This window comes from Marmota monax, unplaced genomic scaffold (genome assembly GCF_021218885.2).
Source record: "Marmota monax isolate L192 unplaced genomic scaffold, Marmota_monax_Labrador192_F-V1.1 WCK01_AAM20220418_F8-fsc00012, whole genome shotgun sequence".
NCBI classification, from domain to species: domain Eukaryota; kingdom Metazoa; phylum Chordata; class Mammalia; order Rodentia; family Sciuridae; genus Marmota; species Marmota monax.
In genome coordinates this window covers 12,358,554-12,383,933 of record NW_026695227.1, presented here as the reverse complement: position 1 = coordinate 12,383,933, position 25,380 = coordinate 12,358,554, and the positions used below count along the sequence as shown (strand labels likewise).

General features: G+C 39.4%; 1 protein-coding gene across 1 annotated transcript in view; it reads left to right on the top strand.

Moving 5' to 3' along the window:
* The first annotated feature begins 13,171 nt into the window (after positions 1-13,171).
* The window catches only part of Bcat1 (branched chain amino acid transaminase 1), a 106,491-nt gene continuing 94,282 nt past the window's right edge, over positions 13,172-25,380 (top strand). The window contains exon 1 of the mRNA XM_046436168.2: positions 13,172-13,405. Within this exon, the coding sequence (XP_046292124.1) occupies positions 13,400-13,405 (6 nt within the window). The 5' untranslated portion in view covers positions 13,172-13,399. The remainder of the gene's footprint in view (positions 13,406-25,380) is intronic.

Below are 25,380 nucleotides of genomic sequence, written 5' to 3'. Positions count from 1 at the left end.
GAATGTATAAAAAAAGCAAAAGATAAGAAATTAAAAGCATAATATCCTAAGTGAAATTTAGATTACATTAAGAGACCTTCAATTTCTTTTTTTAAATGAAGGGGCTATGTGATAAATGATAGCGTTCTGAAGGCATAGGAGAGAATGGCTTGAACATAACATATTATTCTCTAAGCATGATCTTCAGAACTTCCAGTCAATTAGTTAGACTAAAGTAGAAAGTATCTGGGAAGTGGTGATTTGGCGGAAAGTGCTGTATGGTCTAGAAAATAATCTCATAAAACTTGTTTTTAAATAAATTAGTATTAATGACAGTGATTGCAGCTAATATTTATTGGCCATTTACTACGTGATAAACACTACTCTCTACTCTAGTTACTTTATGGATATTCAGTTTTTTAATCCTCTTAGAAACCACTTGATTTATTATCCTCATATTACAGATAAGGAAAAAAAGGTGAAGACAGATTAATACATCAAAATGTCACACAGATAAAAGAAAACAGACTAGTAAACTTAGAGATATAGAAAGTACTGAAAATGTGACAAAGGAAAAAAACTGGAAAATAGAGTACTAATCACCCATGAAACAATTTTAAGTGATATATATGATATATAATTATATATACATTATATGTGTGTGTGTATATATATGTGTATGTATATATATAATTACAGCCTTTGAAGGATTCAAGAGAGAAGGAACAGGGAAATAAGTTTGAGGAAATGATTGTTCAAAACATTCCAAATCTGGTCAGGTTTAGTGGTGCATGACTATAATCCCAGCAACTCAGGAGGCTGAGGCAGGAGGATTGCAAGTTTAAATTCAGCCTCAGCAACTTAGTGAGGCCCTGTCTTCAAATGAAAAATTTTTTTAAAGTCTGGGGATGTGACTCAGTGTTTAAGTATCCTTGGGTTCAATCCATGGTACAAAACAAACAAACAAAAACCTTTCCAAATCTGATGGAAACTATAAACCTATTAACCTAAGAGGCTCATTGAATCCCAAACAAAACAAAACAAAAATTTTTAAAATAAGAAAACTAATACAAGATGCTGCTACCTAAACAGTTGTTAATTTAGGAAACCAGAGGGGCAATGAAGGGATGATGAAGAGACAAATAGACACACAAATAAAGAAAAAGGTGAGGCTCAATGAATCACTAAACTGTGGTAGGCAGAGAGTGACCCAGAAACAGCTCAAGGATGTTTATTACACAAGTTTTAACATCAAAAGGGTTATTGTAAGAAAGTTTCTTCAAAACAAGCAGAACCAAGGTCATAGGTATGAACAGCCCAATTATGATTATTGGTTTGTGCCCACAATTTTCTAAACCCAGGACAGGTTGTATCTGAAATTCAATGTCAAAAACTGATAGTACCATGGCTGGCACAGAAACTTCTTTGGAACAGGGCATCACCATAGCAACTGGGAAATCTTAATTGACACCTTCACACCAAAAGTTCCCAGAAGAGGCATTGCCTCTGTCACAGGACAGCTCAAAAACCATTATTCAGTCATTGCTCCCAACAACAAGGCACCTCATAAGTTTCTTAAAATTAGTGATAAGAAGGAAATGTTAAAAGCAACAAGAGGAAAAAAGACATATTATGAACAGAGGGCCAAGATAAGATTGACCGCAGATTCTCTCTGGGAATAATGCAAGCCAGACAGTAGAACAAAGTCTATTACAAGGTATGAAAAGAAAACCAAAATGTAGAATTCTATACCAGTGAAACTATCTTTCAAAAGCAAAAGCAAAAATGTTGTTTCAGACATATAAAAAGAATCCATCACCAGCAGACCTCCATAATAAATAATATTAAAAAAAAAATCTTCAGGGGCTGGGACTGGGGCTGGGGCTGGGGCTCAGCGGTAGTGAGCTTGCCTGGCACGTATGAGGCACTGGGTTCAATTCTCAGCACCACATATAAATAAATAAAGGTCTATCAACAACTAAAAAGGTATTTTTAAAAATATTAAAAAATAAAAAAACTCTTCAGGCAGAAAGAAAAGAATACACAGAGAAATGAATACCACCAGAATTGTGAATAGATTGGTAAGTATATGTTTTGTTTTCTTATTTTAAAAATCACATTAAGAGAATTGATTGAAGTCAAAATAATAATAATAATAAGAAAAATATATATAGTACAAAGGCCAAGAAATTGGAAATTATAGCATACTTTGGTAAGATTCTTATACGACATATAGACTGTGATTAAAGGTGTATGACATAAACACAAAACCAACCAACAAAAATAACAAATACGTACAAATAATAAGCTAACATGGAGTATGAAATGGAATCACTGCAAATATGAGTTTAATCTCCCCAAAAGCACAAAATTAGGAAAAAAATAAACAAAGAATAGATGTGATAAATAGAAAATAAGTAGCAAGAGGACCAATGTAAATATACCATCTCAATATTTACAATAGGCAAATATTCTATTACCTCAATTAAAGAGCAGAGATGATCTTATTGGATAAAGAAGAATATTCAAATGATGAATTAAAGTATAAAAACCTAGATATGGAAAGACACAAAGACAAGGAAGAAACCATAGGTCAGAATAAAGTATTTATTAACAAATATTTATTGAGGATGTACTAAACACTAGTCATTCTTTTAGCTTAGTCATTCTTTTAGCAGAGACATCAGAGAGCTAAAGGGATGGATGAGGTTAAAGATACAGTATTAACTATAAACGAGAAACTTGGAAGAATAGGAGGTTTTGCTTGGAGGATAATGTTTTAATAAAAAGTTTAGAGACATAGCAGTTCTGAGACAGGTCCTGTGTTAGTCAGCTTTCTGTTGCTGTAACAAAGAGTTGAGATAAATGGACTTATGGTTCAGAGGTTTCAGTCCAGATTCACTTGGCCCTACTGCTTTGGGTCTTGGCAGCACAGTACATCATAGTGAGGAGTATGAGGCCGAGGAAACTTGTTGAGAGCCACAGCCGAAGGGGCCCCAGCAAACTTCCAGCTGCCAGCAAACTTCCAGCTGCCGGCTGATGATTGGCTCACAGCGGCCCCAGCAACATCTAGCTGATTGGCTCCTCTGCGGTGATGCTCATTGGGCTGTTTCCCTGCCCTTTCAGACCACGGAGCGCTCATTGGGGGACTTTTTTGGCTCCGCCCACGTGACCCAGCTAATCAGCCTCAAGAGCAGGAGGATTGTGGGAGGTGGAGAGAAGCTTGTGTGGGAGAGAGAGGCTTGTGAAAGCCGGTGGTGGCAGTTGAGGCTCTGAGGGTTTTTCCTGAGAGGCTGTTTTGTTTGGCGTGTGTGGTTCTAAAAATAAAGTTAGTTTCTTTTGACAAGTGGCTCCTGATTGTGCCCAGCCAGACTGCGGCAGAAACTGCTCACTACGGTGGCCGGGAAGCAAAAGAATAACAGGAAGGGGCCAGGGGTGTCAATATCTCCTTCAAGGGCAAGCCTCCAATGATCTAACTTCCTCCCACCAGGCCACACCTCCCAAAGTTTTCCCACCTCCCTATAGCACCATAAATTGGTGACCAGCTTTTAATGCTTGAGCCTTTGGAGGATATTTCAGATCCAAACTATATCAGGCCTAGATTAGTTGTGTTAAACTTCAGTATACATAATAATATCTCAGTGTCTCAGATATTTGAGTCTTACCCATATACTTTCCTGTCCCGTGGTTATGATTCTGTAGCTCAAGGATGGGCCCTGGGAGTGAGCAGCTTTAGGGGAAGTCAAGAGTACAACTTTGGAAGCAAATGGCCTACAAAGAGTAGAAATAAAGATTATGCAGTCTCTAAGTGTTAGTCCTCATTTGGAGATATAAGATCATGGCCGGGTTTTAGATGGGAAAGAAATTTATGAACCAAATAAGGAAACCTTCAATTTTTTTTTAAATGAAAGGGCTACATAGGTGATAACTGATAGTGTTCTGAAGGCATAGGAGAGAATGGCTTGAACATAACATATTATTCTCTAAGCATGATCTTCAGAGCTTCCAGTCAATTAGTTAGACCAAAGTAGAAAGTATTCGGGCAGTGGTGATTTGGCAGAAAATATTGTATGGTATAGAAAATCAACTCACAGAATGATTTTTTAAAAAAATTTTTTAGTTGTTGATGGACTTTCATTTTACTTATTTATTTTTATGTGGTGCTGAGGATCAAACCCAGTGCCTCACACATGCTAAGCAAGTGCTATACCACTGAGCCACAACCCCAGCCCCTCACAGAACAACTTTTAAAAATTAAATTAGTATCAATGACAATAATTACAGCTAATATTCATTGACCATTTACTATGTGCTAAGCACTATTCTAGTTACTTTATGGATATTCAGTCTTTTAATCCTCTTAGAAACCACTTGATTTATTATCCTTATATTACAGGTTAAAAAAAAGATGAAGACAGATTAATATATCAAAATGTCACACAGATAATAGTTGAGAGGTTATTGTCCAACTAAGACATACTGAGAGTTTAAAAAAAGATATCCTAATTATTTCAAAGAGCAAAAGACAGATTTGAGAAGTAATAAAGAGAAAAGTTTATAGAACTCGGAAATGATCAGACTGAAAGAGAAAGCAGAAATGATAGGATCTGAAGTTGACTATTATTTGAGTTACTAATTAAATAGTGCTGTTAATAAGAAAGAAAAATCTGAAAAATTCTATGAAGGCTGTAGCACATAGTAGGATGCATATGAGGCGTGTATATAAGATGGAGAGAGAGAGAGAGAGAGAGAGAGAGAGAGAGAGAGAAGGATTTGAGAGTAAACATAAGTTATCATGCAAACAGTAAATATATCCAACTGAGTTGCATGGCTTTGGGTCCAAAATGTGGAAACAGACATTAGTAGGAATTAGCAGTAAAGACCCCTTGAAGCAGGTGGCAGGGGAGTATGCAAGTCATTGTAGCCAGGAAATGCTTTTGATGGTAGTAATTTAAAAACTCTACAAAGAGTGGCAACACAATAAAGGTACTTAGTTAAATCATGTAATAGAATTTTGAAGGTGGGCAATTCCAGGTTCAACAAGGTGGCTTGGTGATGTTATCAGCAGCCCACACCCTTTTTCTCTTTCTACTTTGTCCTCCTCAATATATTGGTCTTTGATCTTGGGCCTGCCATTCATGGTTGTAGGATGGCTGCAGGCAGCCCCCTGAAACAGGTTTATATATATATATATATATATATATATATATATATATATATATTTAAAAATAAGAAGAGATGGGGTGAAAAGCAAGGGATTCCATAGTGATATCCCGGGGCTGAGGTGAGGGGAAATGGGGAGTTGCTGATCAACAGGTATAAAATTCCAGTTATGCAAGATGAATAAATTCTGGAGATCTGCTATCAACATTGTGCCTGGAGATAATAACCATGTATTGGACATTTTAAAAATCTGTTAATAGGGTAGGTTTCATGTCAAATGTTCTTACCAGAATAAAATTAAAAGGAGGGAAGGAGAGAAGAGAAAGGGGAGTGGGGAGAAGATGCTGGAGCACCAGCAAGGACTCTTTGCCTGACTTACTATTGCACTAATCAGAACATAAAACCCTTGATCAGAGTCTCTCAGGTCTCATTGACCGGAACTTGATCCATTGGGTCCTTCCTAGTCCAAGAGAGTATGGGAGAATATGTAGACTGTAAAATAAAATGAAATTGTCATTATTGCCTTAGATTAATTATTCCTCCTCAGAACTAGGAATATTCTACACTTCTTCCTCAGGAAAAAAAAATAGTCATGGATCCATTAGAAGAAAAAAAAAGGAGGAAGCAAGGAAGCAAATGCCCTTTAGTAGAAATGTACCCACATCAGCCAAAAAGCAGATGAATTCTCCTATGGAGATCATCCAAAATGAATAAGGAAAAAAAATCAAGGACAGAAGATGAAACCCTGAAGGAGCAGAATATATGAAGAGATTAAATGATTAAGAGGAGTGGAGGAGGGAGGAGTGGAACAGGCACAGTCTGAAGTGTGGTTAGTGAGTGCAGCAGCGCTCATTGCAAAGATAACAGTTCCCTACCTGTCTTCACAGAAGGCACCCTAGAAAAGGATAAGTGAGACTACAGCGGAAATATATAAACAGCACTAAAGTTGACATAGACCTGTAGACAGTTTCCTGACTTTGGCTCTATCGATATTGGAGGCCAGATAATTCCTCTTTGTGGGGGCTTGTCCTGTACAATATCCTGAGTAGACTCTACCCAGGATACTAGTAGCAAATTTCTTCACCAAAAAGGTCTTCTTATCAAAAATGTCTCCAGACGCTGCCAAATGTCCCCTGGGGGACAAAATTATTCTCAGTAGGAAACAACTGATCTGGAGCAAGGATAGGCTTCAGGAAAATCTGCAAAGGGGCAGTGGTAATTAAAGTGGATCTTGTCAACTGGAGATCATGTAGGTGGCAAGTTTGGAGCGAAAGAAGTTCCAAGTCATATCGTTCAGAAGGCATGATGGAAGATTTGGTTGTGGTTAGGTACACAGTGTGTACTCATGTCTGGCTTACACAAGAGCATATGAGCACCATTTACATGTGTTTGAGCAGGAAAAACAATCTAATCAGAACAGAAGTCTAGGAAGATTACTTGCCATCTGTGTTGAGTGGATTGGAGCAAGGAGAGATTAAAGGCAGGAATAGCAATAAGGGGGCGGGGAGGTATAAGGACTGACTAAACTAGGACAGTGGGTATAGGAACAGAAGGGAGATAACTATGAGAGATCTTATGGAGATAGAACTGGGAAAGCCTGGTGATAAGAGGAAGACCAGTTCTTTCCCTCCAGGTTTAAACACTATCTCTGAAGATATGAGCTTCTTTAAAGTTAGGAGTTTGGACAACCTGGAGGCTGTTGATGATATCAGCAGAGAGAAGGAAGTCAGAAGGACAAGCAGATTAAAATCCAAGATTTTTAGGCTTGGATTTTAAATAATTAAATTGAAATGATATTGATGAACCAAATATCTAGTATAGTTTCAGGAAATTATCAGACTCAGGTCATAGTTGAGACATATAGGGGCAGAATGCACAACAGGAAATCCAACATCAAACACTGGTGAAATGAAAATCTAGCCTGCATTTAGAGAGCATTGCCGCAGTCTGGCTGGGCACAAATCACCGAGCCACCACAAAGCACTTATATCTTCAAACAGGAAACTTTATTGCCCGAACTCCACCAGCACTCCACGCACACTCCCCGGGAACTCTCCTGAACGCCATCCACAGGGCTCCTCTCGCACACCACACCAACAGGAACTCCCCGGGAACTTCACCAACCAATTCGAACTTTCCAGGAATCCCCGCCAGAGCTCCAAAGTAGCAGGCACCGGAGGCAGCAGGGGCCGCCCTATTGACACAGCTTAACTTAATTATCATCATCTTAATGGCTCGCCTCTCAACCATTACTTCTGGCAAAATGCCAGGGGCCATTCCGACTCGGCTGTGGCTCTCAACAGAGCATGAAAAGAAAGAGATGATCATAAGTAAGGAAAAAGAACCTTCTGGAGAGACCAGAGAAGGTCCAGAATAGAGGTGGAAGGCAGGGGTTTCAAGAAAGATGATCAATTCTATGCATCAGTGTAGGAAGTACCCTGAGAAGTTACAGAGAACCGGTGGAAAGATTTACAACATCTTTTCAAGATGGATGGGAATTAATTGTTTGTTGAGAGAGTACAGAAGAGTCTGTATCCCACTCCAGAAGTCTTAATTAATAAGTGGAGTGCCTGTAATATTCTAAAATTGCTTTTGATGAAGCTTCAGTCCATGCCCTTCACTTGATCATTGTTGAGAGGACACACAGGTAACCTAGGTGGGGCATATAGAGTGGACCTCTAGTGCGAGGCACTGTACATATATTACCTTGTTTGTCTCCTGTAACATACCTTCAAATCAGGTACCCCCTTCCTTATCTCAGTGAAAAAATCAAACTGAGTTTCAGAGCTATTAAATAACTTGTGAAAGGTCATACTTACAAAATAGTGAAACTGGGTATACAAATTCTGGTCTGACCTGAAAGCTAATGTTTTCCCTAACTCCATGCCTTTACTTGATGATCATTTATTAAACAGCCCCCTTGGTCTTAGTTTATAGACCAAGGATTAGACTCAATAGGATTAGACTCAAGTGTGTTCTTTAAAGGAGTTAAGAATCAAACTGAGAGTGCTAAGTATGGCAAAAACCTTAATCTTTCCCCACCTTATCCAGAGATAGTTTACACAAAGCTTATCAAGTTATATAGGAAGAATTGGATGTAAAGATTATAGCCTTTTCCTTATTCAATGGGAAGTCCTTGGGTAGCTTCCCTTCCCCTCTTTGGATGTCACCAGCCCTGGGCTTGAGAGATCATCCAACTTGGTGTTCCCCCAATTTTGACGGGTGGCCAACCTCTCTGATATGAGTCCCATTTTTCATGGGGATTAGGTACTAGAATATGAAAAGCAAGGCTAAAAATAAATCCAGTAAATCTAAATTGTCCTGGAAAATGTCTTAAATTTTCCATTTAGCATAAATGATATTTGAGAACTAAACTTGGTGTGTGTACACATATATGTAATGGGTAATGTGTGCAATTATAGGAGATACAAAAAAAGATAAAATTTGGTAGTATTTTTGATTGTGAAAAAATTGAAAAAATATAACTTTTTTTTCTGAGCTTGTATAGTTGAATTTTATAGTACATTTTGCTCTTTATGTAAGAGCATATCATTGCTTTCTGCTAATTCTCCTACCTGAGGCCCAGGGGATGATCATAGCTCAAGGAGGTTTGTGAATTTCCTTCCCCTAGAGAAAATATACCAAGTGACAGGAAAGAGATTCTGCATATATTTTTTTGATAATGATTACAATAAAAGACTTTGTGGTAACAGTGTCGATTTAATGGAACTAGGCTATGTGGGACTTTGAAGTCATCTCAAAGTTAGTAAAAATTCTGTCTTTTCTTCAAGTTCAGTAAAAGACAGTGCTGCAGGCACAGTGGCACACACCTATAATCTCAATACTCTGAAATATGAGACAGGAAGATCACATATTCCAGGCCAGCCTCAGCAACTTTGCAAGACCCTATTTCAAAATAAAAAATAAAAAGAATAGGGGAATGTGGCTTAGTGGTGAAGTGCCCCTGGGTGCACTCCCTAGTGCGCATGCGTGTACACACACACACACACACACACACACACACACACACACACACACCACTGCTGACAGATAACAAACACTATGGCATAATATGGCATAATAATCAAGTCTGGAGAATTCTACTTCCTTAAATATCATTCAGCTGTGGCATAATCAAGTTTGGAGGCGTCTACTTCCTTAAATGTCTTTCAGCTGTGACTTGCTTAAAGTCACTAGCTTCACATACCACATTTCAAGCAAGTCACATCTAACCACCTGTGACAGAGACACCACTTGGTGAATGAGGAGGACTCTTAAAACTTGGGAAGAATGGTTTTTGTTATTTGAGAGAGCAGCTCTGGGAGCTCACATGTGGTCACTGGGGAGACCTGTGGGAACTCTTATAAGCATTAGGGGGAACGGAGGACCCTATTGAGCCAGATTGTCTCATTCTTCTGTAGATGTGAACTCCCCACATTACATGTTACACTTTACTTATTCTCGAGCTCTTTGTTTTGATATCACTTTTTCTCTTCTTTGCTAACATCAGTGAACCCTTGCACAACAAGGTCATTGGATCTGGAAGTCATTGCCAGGCATAACCATTGCTCCATTTAGGTTTATAACCCTATTGCTCTTTATCCCATGGCCATGTTCTATCTCTCCTCATAAAATTTACTGTGTGCTGGGCTGGGGATGTGGCTCAGTGGTAGAGAATTTGCTCAACATGCATGAGGCCCTGGGTTTGAGCTCCAGCACTGTAAAATAAATAAATAAAATAAATAAATAAAACATTTACTATGTGTTACCTGATTTTAAAACGACATCTATATTGAGACATAATCCATATACTGTATAATTTGCCACAACCTCATTTTAGAACATTTTATCTATGTGCCCCCTCCACCATTTTTTTTTTGTGCAGTGCCAGGGCTCAAACTTATGGCCTTGAGGATACAAGGCATGTACTCTACCACTTGAGTCACCAGCTTAGGACATTTTAATCACCTGCCGCCCCCCCGCAAGGACTGTACCCATGAACATAAACTCCTTACTCCACCTTTCATCAGAGGGGCCATACCATCTATTCTGTCTCCGTTTCCATCATTTCAGATAAATGGAGTAACTCAGTATATGAGTCCTTACGCTTTCTTATTTTTTCAATTTATGTAAAGTGTTCAAGGTTTAACCATATTATAACACATATAGATACTTTTTTTCCCACCTGTGGTACTGGAGATTGAACCCAGGGTCTTATGCATGCTAGGCAAGTGCTCTACCTCTGAGCTACATCTCTAATCCTTTTTTTGGGGGGGGGGGGGTGGTGCTGGTAAAAGGGATTGAATTCAGGGGCACTAGACCACTAAGCGACATCCCTAGCCGTATTTTGTATTAGTGCCTTGCTTTTGCTGAGGCTGTTTTTCAACCAGTGATCTTCCTGCCTCAGCATCCGGAGCCTCTGGGATCACAGGCTTGTGCCACTGTGCCCAGCCTTTAGTCCTTTTTTAATTTTATTTTTGAGAGAGCCTTGCTAAATTGCTGAGGCTAGCTTTGAACCTTGAACCTGTGAACTTGTGATTCTCTTACAGGAATAACACACATGTGGTTTTGTTGTTGTTGTTTTGCTTCATTTTTTATGGGATAGAGTCTCATTATGATCCCAGCTGGCCTCAAACTCCTGGACTCAAGTGATCCTTCCACCTCAGCCTTCTGAGTATACAAGATTACAGGTGAGTACCACTCTGCCTCCTTCATTTCTCTTTATTGTGACATAATATTCCATCATGTGAAGTACACTGTTTTAGTCAGCTTTTCTGTCTTTTGTGATCAAAGTTCAGATAAATACAACATAGAAGAAGAAAAGTTTATTTGGGGCTCACAGTTGCAGAGGTCTCAGTCCATAGATGACCCTAGGTAAAGGAGAACATTACAGTGAAGAGTGAGGTAGAGGAAAGCAGCTCAGGACATGGTCGCCAGGAGGCAGAGAGAGAATTTAGCTCACTAGGGACAAAAATATAAATCCCAACAGCATGCCCCCAGAGACCTACACACTTTGGCCACACCCTACCTGCCTGCCTGCAGTTACCACCAAGTTAATATATTTAAGTGGATTAATGCACTGATTAGGTTAAGGCTCTTATAGTCCAATCATTTCACTTCTAAGTGGTGGTCTCCTCCTCCTCCTCCTCCTCCTCCTCCTCCTCCTCTTCTTCTTCCAGGAATTGGTACAAAACGTGCATTTAGCCACTGAGCCACATCCCCAGCCCATTTTATTTTTTATTTTGAGACAGGGTCTTGCCAAGTTGCTTAGGGCCTCCCTAAATTGCTGAGGCTGCTTTTGAACTTGCAATCCTCCTGCCTTAGGCTGCTTTTGAACTTGCAATACTCCCTGTAGTCACTGGGATTATAGGCCTGCATCACCATACCTGACTCACCTCTAAACTTTATTGCATTGTCTCACATAGGAGCTTTTGGGGGATACCTCATATCTAAATAATAACATATACCACACTTTTTTAAAAAATCTACTCATTAGTTGATGTACATTTTGCTACCTGATTTAAAGTTTATTTTCTATTTCCCATGCTATAAGTTCCTTGAGGGTAAGAATTTTTGTTGTTGTTGTTGTATACCACTCTGTCCCTAACAGATTGCAGAGTGTCTGGCACATAGAAATAACTTAATATATTTTTCAAATACATAATGCAATCATTCATTTATCTAACCAGTAGTTGTTATGCACCCATACATTTGTATTCAACATTCATGTGTTTCTAAGGCGTGGAAGATGACCACCACACAGGACCTGCTCTTAAGAATTTCATGATTAGTTGGGTGCAGTGGCACATGCCTATAATCACAGCAACTCAAGAGGCTGAGGGAGGAGGATCATGAGTTCAAAGCCAGCTTCAGCAACTTAAGGAGGCCCTAAGTAACTTAGTGAGACTCTGTCTAAAAATAAAATATAAAAAGGGCTGGGGACATGGCTCAGTGGTTAAATGTCTCTGGGTTCAACTCCTAGTACCAAAAAAAAAAAAAAAAAAAAAAAAAGAAGAAGAAGAAAAGAAAAGAAAAACCTCATGATCTACTGAAATAACATCTCTGCAAACAAATAATTGAAGCAGTATGAAGAACATGGGTTTGGGGCTGAGGATGTAGGTCAGTGGTAGAACTCTTGCCTCACCGGCACAATTTCTCTGGGTTTCATCTCCAGCATTGCAAAACAAAGAATGAAAGAAAGAAAAAAATGGAACAAAATGTAGTGCATATACAAAGAGCCCAATTCTGTTTGAGGGAGTTAGCAACAGCTTCAAAGACTTCAGTTCAGATTTATAAAAGTGGGAACTTGCCAATTGACAGAGAGGAAGTTGGAGGCAACTGCAAAGGGCCCTTAAGCAAAAATCAGGGAGCCAGGCCACAGGCGGGGACACAGAAAAGCAGCACTTGGGGAGCTTTCGCGTCCAGGTTGGGCAAGAACTTAGGGGGATGGCCTGGACTGGCAGGCACTTTCATATCAGAAAAAAAAAAAAAAAACTGTGTATAAATAACAGGATTTAAAAATGGTTTCCTAGGTACAGAAGGAACTGGCAAAAATGGTTTTATCTGAGGGTAGAGCTGGGGAATGGAGTAGGAGGTGGGGGAAAGACATTGGCAAACTTAAAAAACAAGGCACATGCTCTTTACTATTCAGAATACGTTTAAAACTTTTTGCTTTACACAGCGGCTTATCACTGTGTAATTTTGAGCAGGGGGGTGCTGTGACCATATCAACATGCAGGATAGTTTCTTTGGGGAAAGTAAGAAATTAGGTGGGCAGAGGTTTAGAGGCTCTAAGGGGGTGATGGAGGGAATGGCAATTAAATTCGATCTCTGATCGGTTTCTCTCCTCTTTCTTTCTGAGGTGCCCATCTCCACACTCGCATACACACTCACTCGCCTCACTTCTAAGTGATGGGATCCTGGTGAGAGAGTGAGCCTTGAGTTGGCTCTGGGCAGGGCGCCGGCTAGGACCTTGGTGCTGGGAGAGACTCCACCATCTGGGGGCGGTCTGGGGGAAACAGTCTTCCTGCTGATGCAATCAGCGCAGAGAGGGCTGGAGGGCTCCATCTCCGCTGCCGCCAGGCCAGTCTGCCATCCCGCCCGCCACGTGTGACCGCCGCCGCCCCAGACGCTTCCCTAGTCGCGCAGCAGCCGGACGGCTCGGTGCAGTCGCCCACCTGGACCACGCAGCCAGGGGCTAGGACACGTGGGATTCACCCTCGGCCCAACTCGAGCTACGCTCACAGCCAACAGAACAATGAAGGTAACGACTCCTGATTTTGTCTGTATTTGACAAAAATGTGTCCTAAGAATCGAACCATCCATCGATTTTTCAAAGGACACTGTTGACAGAAGAGGGAGGAAAGAAGGACTTTGTGTTATCTTTTTTTGTCAGTCACAGTTTGTTGGGACCTTCCATTCTGCTTAGACTTTTTAACCTCCGCTTGCAAGACGTGTCTTTTTGGGGCTTTTTCAAAGCTGCATTTGTGAACCGGGATACCAGGCGGCTCAGAGCTCTTTCTTCTCGCAGCTCCCTCTTCTGCTTGTTTCGAAGTTTGGAAAGAAAGAGGAAACTGTTCTTAAATTTTTAAGATGTGCTGGGGATGGGGGATTTGAAGAGGGTGTTTAGAGGGGGTGTCCCTGGCTGCAAACGGGCTTTTCTGTTGGGTGTGTGTAATGAAAGAGAAAGTTGTGGGAGGAAAAACCCTCTCGCTTAGGTGCTAAATGCAGAAGACTCTTTTAAAAATGTTTCCTGTGGCAGCTTCTATGTGTTTCAAATCATATAAGCCTAAGGTACATTTATTAAAGGATTGAGCACCCTAATGGCTTGTATTCTTATGCTAATCTAAGATAATTAGCCTAGCCTTAATTACTTCTGAAGTTTTCAGTGTAAAGATGTACACAGCTAAATGTTCTGTTTCCTGGACTCACAGACTGGAAAAGCTGCAATAAGGTGAACACCAAAAAAAGCAGCTGGTTTTTCAAAGGAAAACGAAGTCCGGGCAAGTAGTGCTGCCATCTAGCATCTTAAAATTGAGAAATTCCTTTAATGCAACCAGAATTCTTGGAAGAAATAAGCCACGTTTCATTTTCGAAGCAGGGAGATGAAGTGCATTTCATTCAGAAGAAGTCATAGACAAATGGTGCTTTTTTCATCAGATAACAATTCCCACCACAACTGAGCAGTAAACAAGTGGAAACTCTACTAAGTGTTGTATTAAAAAGATTATGGAAATGAACCTCAGTGAAAAGTCTAGCATTCTTATTTTCCTATACATATGCTGTTTGTGGCTTGCTCATGTCTGCTTAAGTTTAGCAGAAAAAACAACTCGGATTCAGTATCACTTTAGTGATAAAAGGAGAAGTTTTTGAGATTCAGTCTTGCTTTTCCAGCATTTCCCTGTTCTGAGTGAAGCTGTAGTTGGTTATGTATTTGTTTCTGGGTCCTTTAACATGAATCTAAAAGCCCTTATCCCTTTTACCAGGCACTTTTGTAACATGGGAAACTAGAAGGTATCTTCAAATAGTCTCATCTGTTTCCTGATGTTTGCTAAGATTAGGAAAGAACTAGTTTTATTCTAGTATGATCTAAGGAATACATGACGTTCCTTTGTTTTATTACTTCAAGATCTTTCTACTTACTATTGATTACTAGAGGTTGGGAAAGATGGCAGGGAGGAGGTAGAAAAGAGAAGTTGGGTTCAATCAGTGCATGCTGTATGCATGCATGGAACTTTCATGAGCCCATTAATATGTGTTAATAAAAATATTTTTAAGAACTTTTCTAGTTATTTCTTACTTATACATGGCTATGATAGTCTGTGTTTTTAAAAAATGTTTGTGCACAGCACCATGATTGATTGACCTCAGCAAATTCTCCAGCCATGAAGTTTGGGAGCTTGTATTTTAAGATGAGGAGCACATACAGAATAAGCAACTGAATAAGAAACATAGCATATAAGTTGAATAATGTGTATAAAAATTTTATGATTTAAGGAATGAAAGTGGAGATGTAAGAGATACCCATATCTGAAATGGATGGAGACAGGGAAGTCGCGGGTTGGGGTAGGGGTGAGTGATAAGTATGGTTAACAGAGAGAAGGGGGAATCTTAATCTTGATGCAGTGCTGTCCCTGTGTGTTGGGGGGTTGGTTGGAGGCCTGCTGGGCAGAGATCTTTACATTTCCTTGTGGCCCCTGAGGCAGGGCTCAGAGCTGCAAAGCTAGTTAAGCAGGCCTAACAAAAGGATGGAATCTGGGGAGGATAGGAAAATTGTGAGAGTGGGTGTGGGGGAGCAGACAAAAATGTAATCTCAGCCAACATTTCATCTGGTGAGTTTTAATAATGAGTAACTTCATCTGATTTTAGAACTGTAGAAACAAAGGCGAATTTTAAAGATTTTTCATGTGAATGCAAGAAATTATCATGCTCATCAGTTCATTAGAACCTGAGAAGGTCTAATTATTTGAAATGATTTGAAAATCTTTTTAAAGGAATTTGAAAACTTCATTTGACCCTAACAGATGTGTGTGCTAAGAACTAAGTGATGGTTTTCTACAGCTCCATGACTCTCCCAATTTTCCATAATTACAGATTTTGTTTCTCATTTGTCACATCTATAAATAAAAGTAGGGAAGTGAGTGGCTGGAAAGCTAATGGTAGTATTATTATTAACCCCAGAGAGTTGAGCTTATAAGTAAATTATTTCTGTACATAAATGAATATTTAATTCTAAACTGTAATCATCTGAAGTTGTTTAGGTTTGTTATCTATTTGGGGATTTCAGGTTGTGGGCTTCTTTAAATGCACTTTTCTTAATTGGTATAGAAAGATGCAGATCTTTCTCTATTTCTCTTTAGGCTTGGTAACTACAGTTGTTTTCAATAACAGATACGACCCCAGGGAATCCATTGGAATGTTCAGCCTATGCTGAAGGGGGTGAGAATCTGAGACCTTCTGTGGTAGACATCATTGTTCAGCAGTCTTCTACTTTCTATATAATTCTCTTATTCTTTTTGAGCATGGGAGGAAATGGTAGCTGATCTGTTCATTTGACAGTTGTAAATATGTGCCCCCTTTGTGTGTAACTTATACCCTGAACAGCTGTCCAAATGCTCTAAACATTTCACTTAACAAATGTTCCTGCTGCTGAGCTTTACTGATCCTCTGTAGCCATTTGGTAAAGCATGCCAGTGTCCATTCAACCACAGCCACTGAAATTGATTCTCTGTAAATCAACTGAGTCATAAATGTGAGGTGTAGTTCAGATTTTAAAATGTTTCAAAATTAAGCGCTTGGGATACTTTGGATTAAGCACTTGGGATACTTTGGATCGGAAACATAACTTAGCAAATGTTTTCAGTCATTTTCATTGTAACACCTGGTCAGTGATTCACAATGTCAATGTTGAATGTAAAATCAAAGCAGAAGCAGTCTTCGATAACACCAAGGTTCAAGCACTAATTTTATCTATGGCATATAATTAGTTCTCTTAAATCCACAAAGCTAAATTATATTATCTCTAGAAATTGCATACTTTATCCTTAAAGTTACTTAGAAATTAGATCACCTTATTAATAACAGCAAAGCATATCACACAAACATTTTTCTATTACCATATATGCCACTACATTTTTTTTCCAAAACATTTTTTTTTGTATTCACCAATTAATAGGAAAGAAAAAAATCTTAAAGAAAAAAGATTCCAAAAATACAGAATGGTCAAGAAGAATGAAAGAAAAGAAGACAAGTTAAAAAAAAGAAGAAGAGGAAATGACATTTTGATAGCAATAATTTGAACTAAAAAAGCCTTTGAAATTGAAGAATTGTGAAATTCTTGTAAAACTCAGCTTAGTGTCATTAAAAATTGTCCTATAATCTATCTGAAATGAGCTAAATTTATTTGTTAGTTCTTCATTTTGAAGTGTAGGTCTAAATATTTTATCAGTTGCATTTATAGCCTATCATGTAAAGATATGCTTTTGCTATTTTGACTATAGATGGTTATCTACTCAGAAAGTATTAAGAAGTTTCAGGCATAGGGTTAGAGTTCAGATTCTAACTCCTTATAAGTCTAGACAGAAGGAGAACACCTGTTGCGATGTTCTAGACCAAGCATGCCACAGCTGTCTTATGCTTGACTGACAAAGAGATAGGGCTGAGATGCACTTGGAATGAGGCCAACTGTAGCTTTGCAAGGGAGGAACACAGGGAAGTTTTAACATTCCACCACTCCATAGAAGGGTGACTTTGCTAAGTGCATTTCATCTCATTTTTAACTGATTGAGATACAATGTTATAGTGTTTTGATTTTAGTACTGGATGTTAGTTCAGGAATTTGAAATCATAATAAATGTATCTGTGAACTTTAAAGATAGAAGGCAGAGTTAAAATGGACCTGCAATTTTCGCTTAAGGAGGCACGATATATTACTCAAGGATCCCCTGGTTTTTAGTGTTAGTGAATGTTTTCTCCTTACAAGGTTTTGTGCTGGTGCTTATAGAGGAAGGTCACTCAGGCTTGAGGAAGGACTCCTTTGCTTAACAAATAAAGCAATGCTTTATAATTTCTTAAATACCATCAAACTACTTAACATGGAATTCTAACCTCAAAACATTCATATGAGGAAATCATTGCAGAAATTATTAACCTTGTTTTCCAGATGAAAAAATTAAAGATCAGGAAGGTTACCACAATTACTTAAGAGCACAAATGGCAGAGCATGATGGGAAACTAGATACTCCGAGCCATGTCTGAATATCCAGGGTGCCCTCCAGTGCTCTGCAGGGTGCTGTCTATCCTTCTGTGGTTCTAGCCTTTCTTGGGTTTCATACAACTTGGCAAATCTTTTGAGAGTATGGTCAATCTTTCCAGCAAAATGAGCAAACACATACAAGCACAAAATTTTATACCTAAAACATCTGTTATTAAAACCAGGAAACTCGGGTCCATCAAGCATGGAAGAGTTATGGAAAATATTGAACTGATCTAATTATTCACAGTTGTGGAGAGCTACCGGTTCTGGCCTCTGCAATTAGGAGAGATACAACAATTCATAAACAAGAACTCTACACTGGTGCTGAAAGTTGAAAAAGTCAAAGCATTGGACTAAATCCTTTATTCTAAAGAGAAGGCAACCGTAGTTTGGTTTTTACAGCACACGAGTCATCAGCTTCATGTTTTTTTCTCATAAAGATGTAAGGTCCATAATTATAGTGTAACACTGGATTCTCAGAATCTGTACCCACATTTCTTTGACCTTAATCTAGTTTTGAAGTGAGTTTATGTGTTTTGTTAGACAGAGTTAAGAAGCAATTTCTTACTGGAGTGTAGTAGTTTGGGGTTCCCAGCCTTCCTGTGTAGATAACTCCCCTTACCTGTAGTGCAAGTCAAAGGGGCAGACATAGATGGCCATAATGCTACCAGGTGATCACCCCTCAGCCACACCTGAGTGTAGCAATAGTAAGTTCAGCCATCTTTTACTTCTTCCTTATTCTCTTATCTCTCATAGTCTAGAAGGTAGGCTGTGGTGCCTACCTTCTCTGGATCTACCTTCTCTGGATCTTTCTTATTGCCAGTGTACTGGTTTATGTTGAGATGACTTTTTTTTGTGGGGGGAGGGGGATCTATACCAGGGTTGGAACTCAGGAACACTCAACCACTGAGCCACATCCCCAGCCCAATTTTGTATTTTACTAGAGAGAGGTCTCATTATGTTGCTTAGCGCCTCACCATTGCTGAGGCTGGCTTTGAACTCTCTATCCTCCTGTCTCAGCCTCCCAAGCTGCTGGGATTACAGGCATGCACCACCATGCGGCCTGTGATGACTTTTTACTTGAATTGTTCTGTAAACTGATCTCAAGCTTAATTTTCCTAAAGTACTATTTTGCAATGTCACTGACCAGCACAGTATGTTTGACTTCCCTATTGTCTACTGAATTTAGTTTTGCGCATGAGACTCTTTCTGATGTTTACTTCTACAATTCTCCATTACATGTATTCCTCTCAGCATCACTGAGGAGTTGGTCTTTGAAGTGAGCTTTCTTGTTGCCATTTACTGGTCTCTAATTCCCTCCACCTGTCTTCCCACCACCTGCATGGCTCACAATGCCCCTCACTCCTCACAGACTTTAAGAACAATGACCAGGCTTTTATGGTGGAATGAATGTGGGTGGAAGGTGAAAAGGTAAGAGCAGAGTTATGTTTTGAAGTCAGAAAAGATACTGATTGTACGCTTCAATCTGTCCACTTGAGTATGAACCTAGCACCACACTTGGTACTTCAAAGGTATATTAAATATATGCATTAAATCACGTACTTATTTTTAGATTCCCAAGATCCAGCTTGATTCCCTTTTATAATTCTTTGCCTTTGAACAGCACGTACATTTTTCACATCTGGATTTCTCTGGAGTCAAGCATTGACAGAGGGTTATAAATACAGAGAACAGTATTTACATGTCTTAGAGCTTATTGACAGACTCATACAGCCACTATTTTCTGGTTGTTTTTTTTTTCAGCCTGTCAGAGGTGATGCTGCATATAGGTGGTGAATAGATTTTAAGTGTACAAGATGGTAAATGATTCTGGGAAAAGTCATTCAAGCCAGGTGCTGCATAACAGTATGAATTGAACCCATGAACATCAGTGATGCCTAGCAATGCCAATCTAGTCAATCACTGCTGTTTTGGGATTTAGGCGATCTATAAAGGGAACCACCCTGGAATGGATTTAGAATATACAACAAAGTCATGTGTTAATCAATTCCAATACTGTTTAACATGTTTTTCTTTGTTGCAAACAATGCGGTTTTTAAACAAACTAATGAATGCAGACACTGACAAACAAATCCAACAAAAGAGGCACTTAGAAACAGTGTTCATTGAATCCTAGAATTTCCAAAGAAATATCTAAGAGGTCATTTGGGGCCTTTACTTTTACCAAAGAAGGATTTGTTCTTTCAAGTTTATTTTTTCTAGCTTTTAGTTTGATTCCAAGTAAATACCTCAAGAAACAAGACTTCTCAGATTCCCTGTGAACTATTCTATTACCTGCTATATTCATTTTCTAAACCTCCTGATGATTAACTTATTTCCTTTGTCTTTTTGTTATATGGATCAATCATTTATGCTTGGCCATGAGTCTTTAGGCTTATTTTTAAAATATATAATACTACGTATGCTTTCATTAGTTGGTTATAAAGCATGATATTATTAATCAAACTGGCACTTTAAAATTCAATAATACTAGAGCAAATATTTTACTAGTGATGTAGTATTTCAGTAAGTATATAGATATAGGATGTCAGCAAGGTTTATGTTTCTTAATCATTCAATGTAGGCCTCTTGCACATTAATACATCTGCTGGCTAGCTGGTACCTTCCTTCCTCTTAACATTATGTGCAGTAGCACATCAGTCTATCTTGACGCTGAAGGACAACGCTTCACAGTTGGGACTGAGGGATTACTTGAAATTACATGAGCAGAACTGCATAGTTTGAGGTAGATTTAATGATTCAGCATCATTTTTAAAGCTTAGCTTAATTAGAAACACACTGCATTTACTTGCATATGTGTGAAGTGATGTATGAACAAGAGTATTTATTGCAGCTTTGTTTGTAATAACAAAAGATTGATCAGTCACCACCACAATCATCAGGTGTAGAAAAGAGTGTATGTGAGAGGAGGTGGGGGAAAAACAAGTGAACTTGTCATGTATAGAAAAGTGGAGAATCACCATGAGCCTTTGTGTTGGATGTTTCTGTTTAATTTTGGATACATGTGAGTTTATTATATTCAACATTAAAATTTTTAAAACTTGAAAATACTTTGTAGTGGAAGTAAGAACTATTATTAAGAATATCTGAAGCTGGGTAGGATGGCACATATCTGTAATCCCAGTGGCTCAGGAGGCTGAGACAGGAGGATCACAAATTCAAAGTCAGCCTCAACAACTTAGGCTCTAAGCAACTATTGAGACCCCATCTCAAAATAAAAAATAGGAAGTACTGGGGATGTAGCTCAGTGGTAGAGTGCCCCTGAGTTTAATATCTAATATATGAAATACTGGGTAAATGACATATACCAAGGACATATTACTTGACAGTACTTACCATGTATTTAATTACAACTAACTGAAAATCATTAAGAAAGTAAATTAAATCCATGTGTATAGCAAACTTTATAGTAAATTATTGTATTGTAAATAAATTCCTTTAATTCTACTGTTTATGATTCAATAATAACCTGCAAACCATTCTTAAGTTTTGTTTAATTAAACCCTTATGTTGCTCTAAAGCTACCAGATTTTGTACTAAGTAGTAAGGAAACAGAAATAATTTCAGATCATGCTTACTCTTGAGAAACACTCTATTCAGGAAGAGAAATATATGAAAAACAAACATAGTAAAATATAACAGGTGCTGGAATGGAAATCTCTGGAAGGTACAGTCATGTGTGAAAAAGATTAGTCAGAGAAGTTAGGAAAGCCTTTGTAGGAACAGGATGTTCGAGCAGAACCGTGAAAGAACAGATGAACAAGGAAGTAAGAGCCAGTGTGCTTGCATCCTCCTTGAGACGCCTGGACCCAGACTCAACATCTCCTTCACTTACCATAAAAGACAGGAGGAAAAACTGGAGTGCCTTCCAGCCCAGTGGTCGACACAGAGAGGTCAGAGTTCCAGCCTCCTCTACGAAATGCATGGTTGAGACTCAACACAGCCAGCCCAGCAACCAATTAAATTCACCATCCCTTGCTATCCTCACACTCCCCCATCACCTTCAGTTTCTGTTAGTGCTCGGGTTTTCTCTCTTGACTTTCTTCTCTAGAACTTTCCACTCAAATTTGTCTGTGATCCTCTTTGCAGCGCAATATTAATAGACTCCCCTCCACCTTCCCTAAGTGTCCCTGCTTTTCCCTCCACAGTGGAGTTTGCCTGTTCTCTCTGGCCCTCCCATCGCCCTAGCCAGGGCTGTATCCACCTTGCATTCCTCCTGAGAAGTGCACTGGCCCTCACTGCTACTCCTGCCATAGTCTATGCTCTTTTTGCCTTATGACCACCATTGACATCCTGGTCGCTCAGCCTTCCTCCACCGAAGACTACTTCAGCATTTCCCTCCTGAATCTCTCTTCCATCCCAAGTCCCCTTTTCTGTATTTCACGATGACCCATTCTCCTTCCTGGCATCTCAGTTCCTTTAATTTATTATTTCCTTTAACTCCCCACATTCCCCATATGCATTCTACACCTGGGGCCATACCCCAGACCTAAGTCACAACAAGGCAACCACAAACCTGTGGATTACTTTTGTTCAAGGTATGTTTTACATCTCCTCAGTTCTATTTTAACGGCTCTGTGCCCAGATCAGGCAACCATCTTCTTTTTTGCTGGGTGTTTGTGTATCCGCATTTGCTCACCCTCATCCCCAGCCCCTGTTTTCCACAGACTAGCATGATCATGTTAGTTTAAAAAGTCCTCAACCCCTTTCTATTATTTTTTGATTAAAACTCAAAAGTCCCTGACCCGTTCTAGAAGTACCTGAGGAATCTGGTCCTTCTCACCTTTGCAGCCTCGTCTTCATGTCATTGTTCTACATCCCTTTTGCCCCCAGATCATTTTCTTCAGGTTCTTTGCACTGCTGATGTTTCTGCTTGGAAGGCCTTCTTCCAATCCTCATTTAGTGACTCCTGACCACCCTGCCAACCTCAGATTGGATGCTTTCTCAGAGATCCGTTGGCACCTGTGATTCCTAGTCCTTCAGAGTACTTACCTCAGATTTCAATTATTTATTGGTTGTCCTTAGTTGTGTGAATTTGGGGTTGATGTCTGACTCTTTCACTAGACCATATGTTTTTGAGGGCAGGATGCATATCCAGTTTTTAACCACTGTGCAACCATATGTAATCCAATGCATGGCCCATGGTAGGGAGTTGTCAAGTGTAGTTGGCTAAATAATCCTCCACAAAGATGTGCAGAGCCTAATCCATGGAACTGCTATGCATGAGGGATTTTGCAGATGTGAGTAAGTCATGGTTCTTGAGATGGGGAGATTGTCATTGATTTTCTGGGTGTGCTCAATATAATCACGAGGGTTTTTGCAAGAGGGAAGCAGGAAGGTCAGAATCAGAAAAGATGTGACATTGGAGGGATATGTGTGTGGGGAGGGAGGGGTTAAGATTTAAAGTGCTACACTGCTTCTTTGAAGATGGAGGAAGGGGCCATGAACCAAGAAAAGCAGGTGGCATCTAGAAGCTGGAAAAGGCAGGGGAGATTCTGTCTGGGAGGAATGCAGGCCTGCTAACACATTGACTTAGACTCTGACATCCAGAAATAACGTATGATACGTTTAAGTCACAAAGTATGTTGTGTTTTTTTTACAATGGTAGTAGGAAAGGAATATAGATTTGGAAATAGGGATCTGCTGTAACAAATACCTAAAAAGTATAGAAGTAACTGGATTCAGGCATTAAATAGAGGATTCAGGCATAAAATAGAGGATGGAAGAATTTTGAGAAGCTTGATAGAGAAAACTTGGCTGGTCTTAAAAAGACTGCTGGTAGAAATAAGGGCATTTGGCTGGGTGTGGGAGTAGCCCACACCTGTAATCCTAGTGACTCGGGAGGCTGAGGCAGGAGGATTGTGAATTCAAAGCCAGCCTCAGCAACTTAGCAAGGCCCTAAGCAACTCAGTGAGACTCTGTCTCTAAATAAAATACAAAAAGGGCTAGGGATATGGCTCAGTGATTGAGTGCCCCTGAATTCAATTCCTGGTACCAAAAAAAAAAAAAGTTTCCATGAGGGCTGATGAAGAAATGAGGAGCAGGTTCAGGGAAACTGAGGGAAAAAGGATCCTCAGTAGAACTGTGTATTGCATTTGTAGAATTTGCAGAACTTGCTGGTGATGAAGTTAGCTATTCATCTGAGATTTTTGTGTGTGGGGAATTGAACCCAGAGCCTTGCACTTGCTAGGCAAGCACTCTATCACTGAGCTACATCTCCATCCAGTCTTGTATCTTCTTGCTGATCATGTCAAAATGAAAGGAAAGAGATAAATTGAGGGAAGAAGAACTTCAAGACAAAAGAAACTGGGACTTGATGATATGGGAAGTTCTCAGATTACCCAGATTATAAGAGATGCTAAAATTAAGAGATTTATTGTCAATAAAGTATACTCTGGAGAGGAAGGAGCTCCTTGTGGTGAGAGGTAGGAGGGAGATGATGATGACCTAAATGAGTAGCATCATAGTGATATAGAAAAATATTGAGGAATGTGTTGATTTTTCTGGGCCTTTATTTGGGTCTTGCACAGCTCTCTTTTCAGGCTGTCTAAGCTAGCTGACCATCTAAAATAAACCCTCTCTGGAATGCTCTGTTTTCTTGTCTATTTGGGAACAATTGATCTTTTTCTGCATGTGTGAACTCTGGACTCCTCCCTAGACTATAACATCCAGCAAGGAGTAGTCTCTAACCCCACACTACTCTGTTACAGAATCTTCTGGAAGTCCCTGGAAGTTTGTAGGCAGCAGGCACACTGGATCCACTTGGTCCATAGAACAATAGCCACCATACCCACTTGACCTTGGGCACAGACCAGAGGGTGGGACCCTCATATACTCCAAACACTGGGTAGTACACAAGAGCCCATACAGTTGTAACACAGGAGCAGGGGTAGGATGCATACAGAGAGAAAAAATGTATCCTGAAGCCTAAAGAAGATATAGAAATATCTTGATCAAGAGATCTGAAAACTAGCTGGGCACAGTAGTATATGCCTATAATTCCAGCAGCTAGGGAGGCAGAGGCAGCAGGATCGAAAGTTCAAAGCCACCCTCAGCAATTTGGTGAGGCTCTGAGCAACTTAGTGAGACCCTGTCTCAAAATTAAAAAAAAAATTTAGAAAAAGGCTGGGGATGTGGTGCCTGGGTTCAATTCCTGATGCAAAAATACATAAATAAATAAATAAATAAATAAATATTTTTTGTTTTGAAACTAAGAGAACCAGAACAGCTAGAGCCAAATGGTACACAAAACTGAGATGTGGTTCATGAAGGAAAAAGTATGTGCCCCTTGCTTTTATTTTGCCTCCAGATGATTGATTATCTCAGAGTACTGTAATCCATTTATTGAAGAAATGTGGAGAGTTCTCATTATATAAGCTTTGGGCTTGCTCAAGCTCTTGAGGCCAGGAGAGTGAAGAGTAGACAAATTGCTGCTCTCATAGAACTGGCAGAGAAAGACCAGG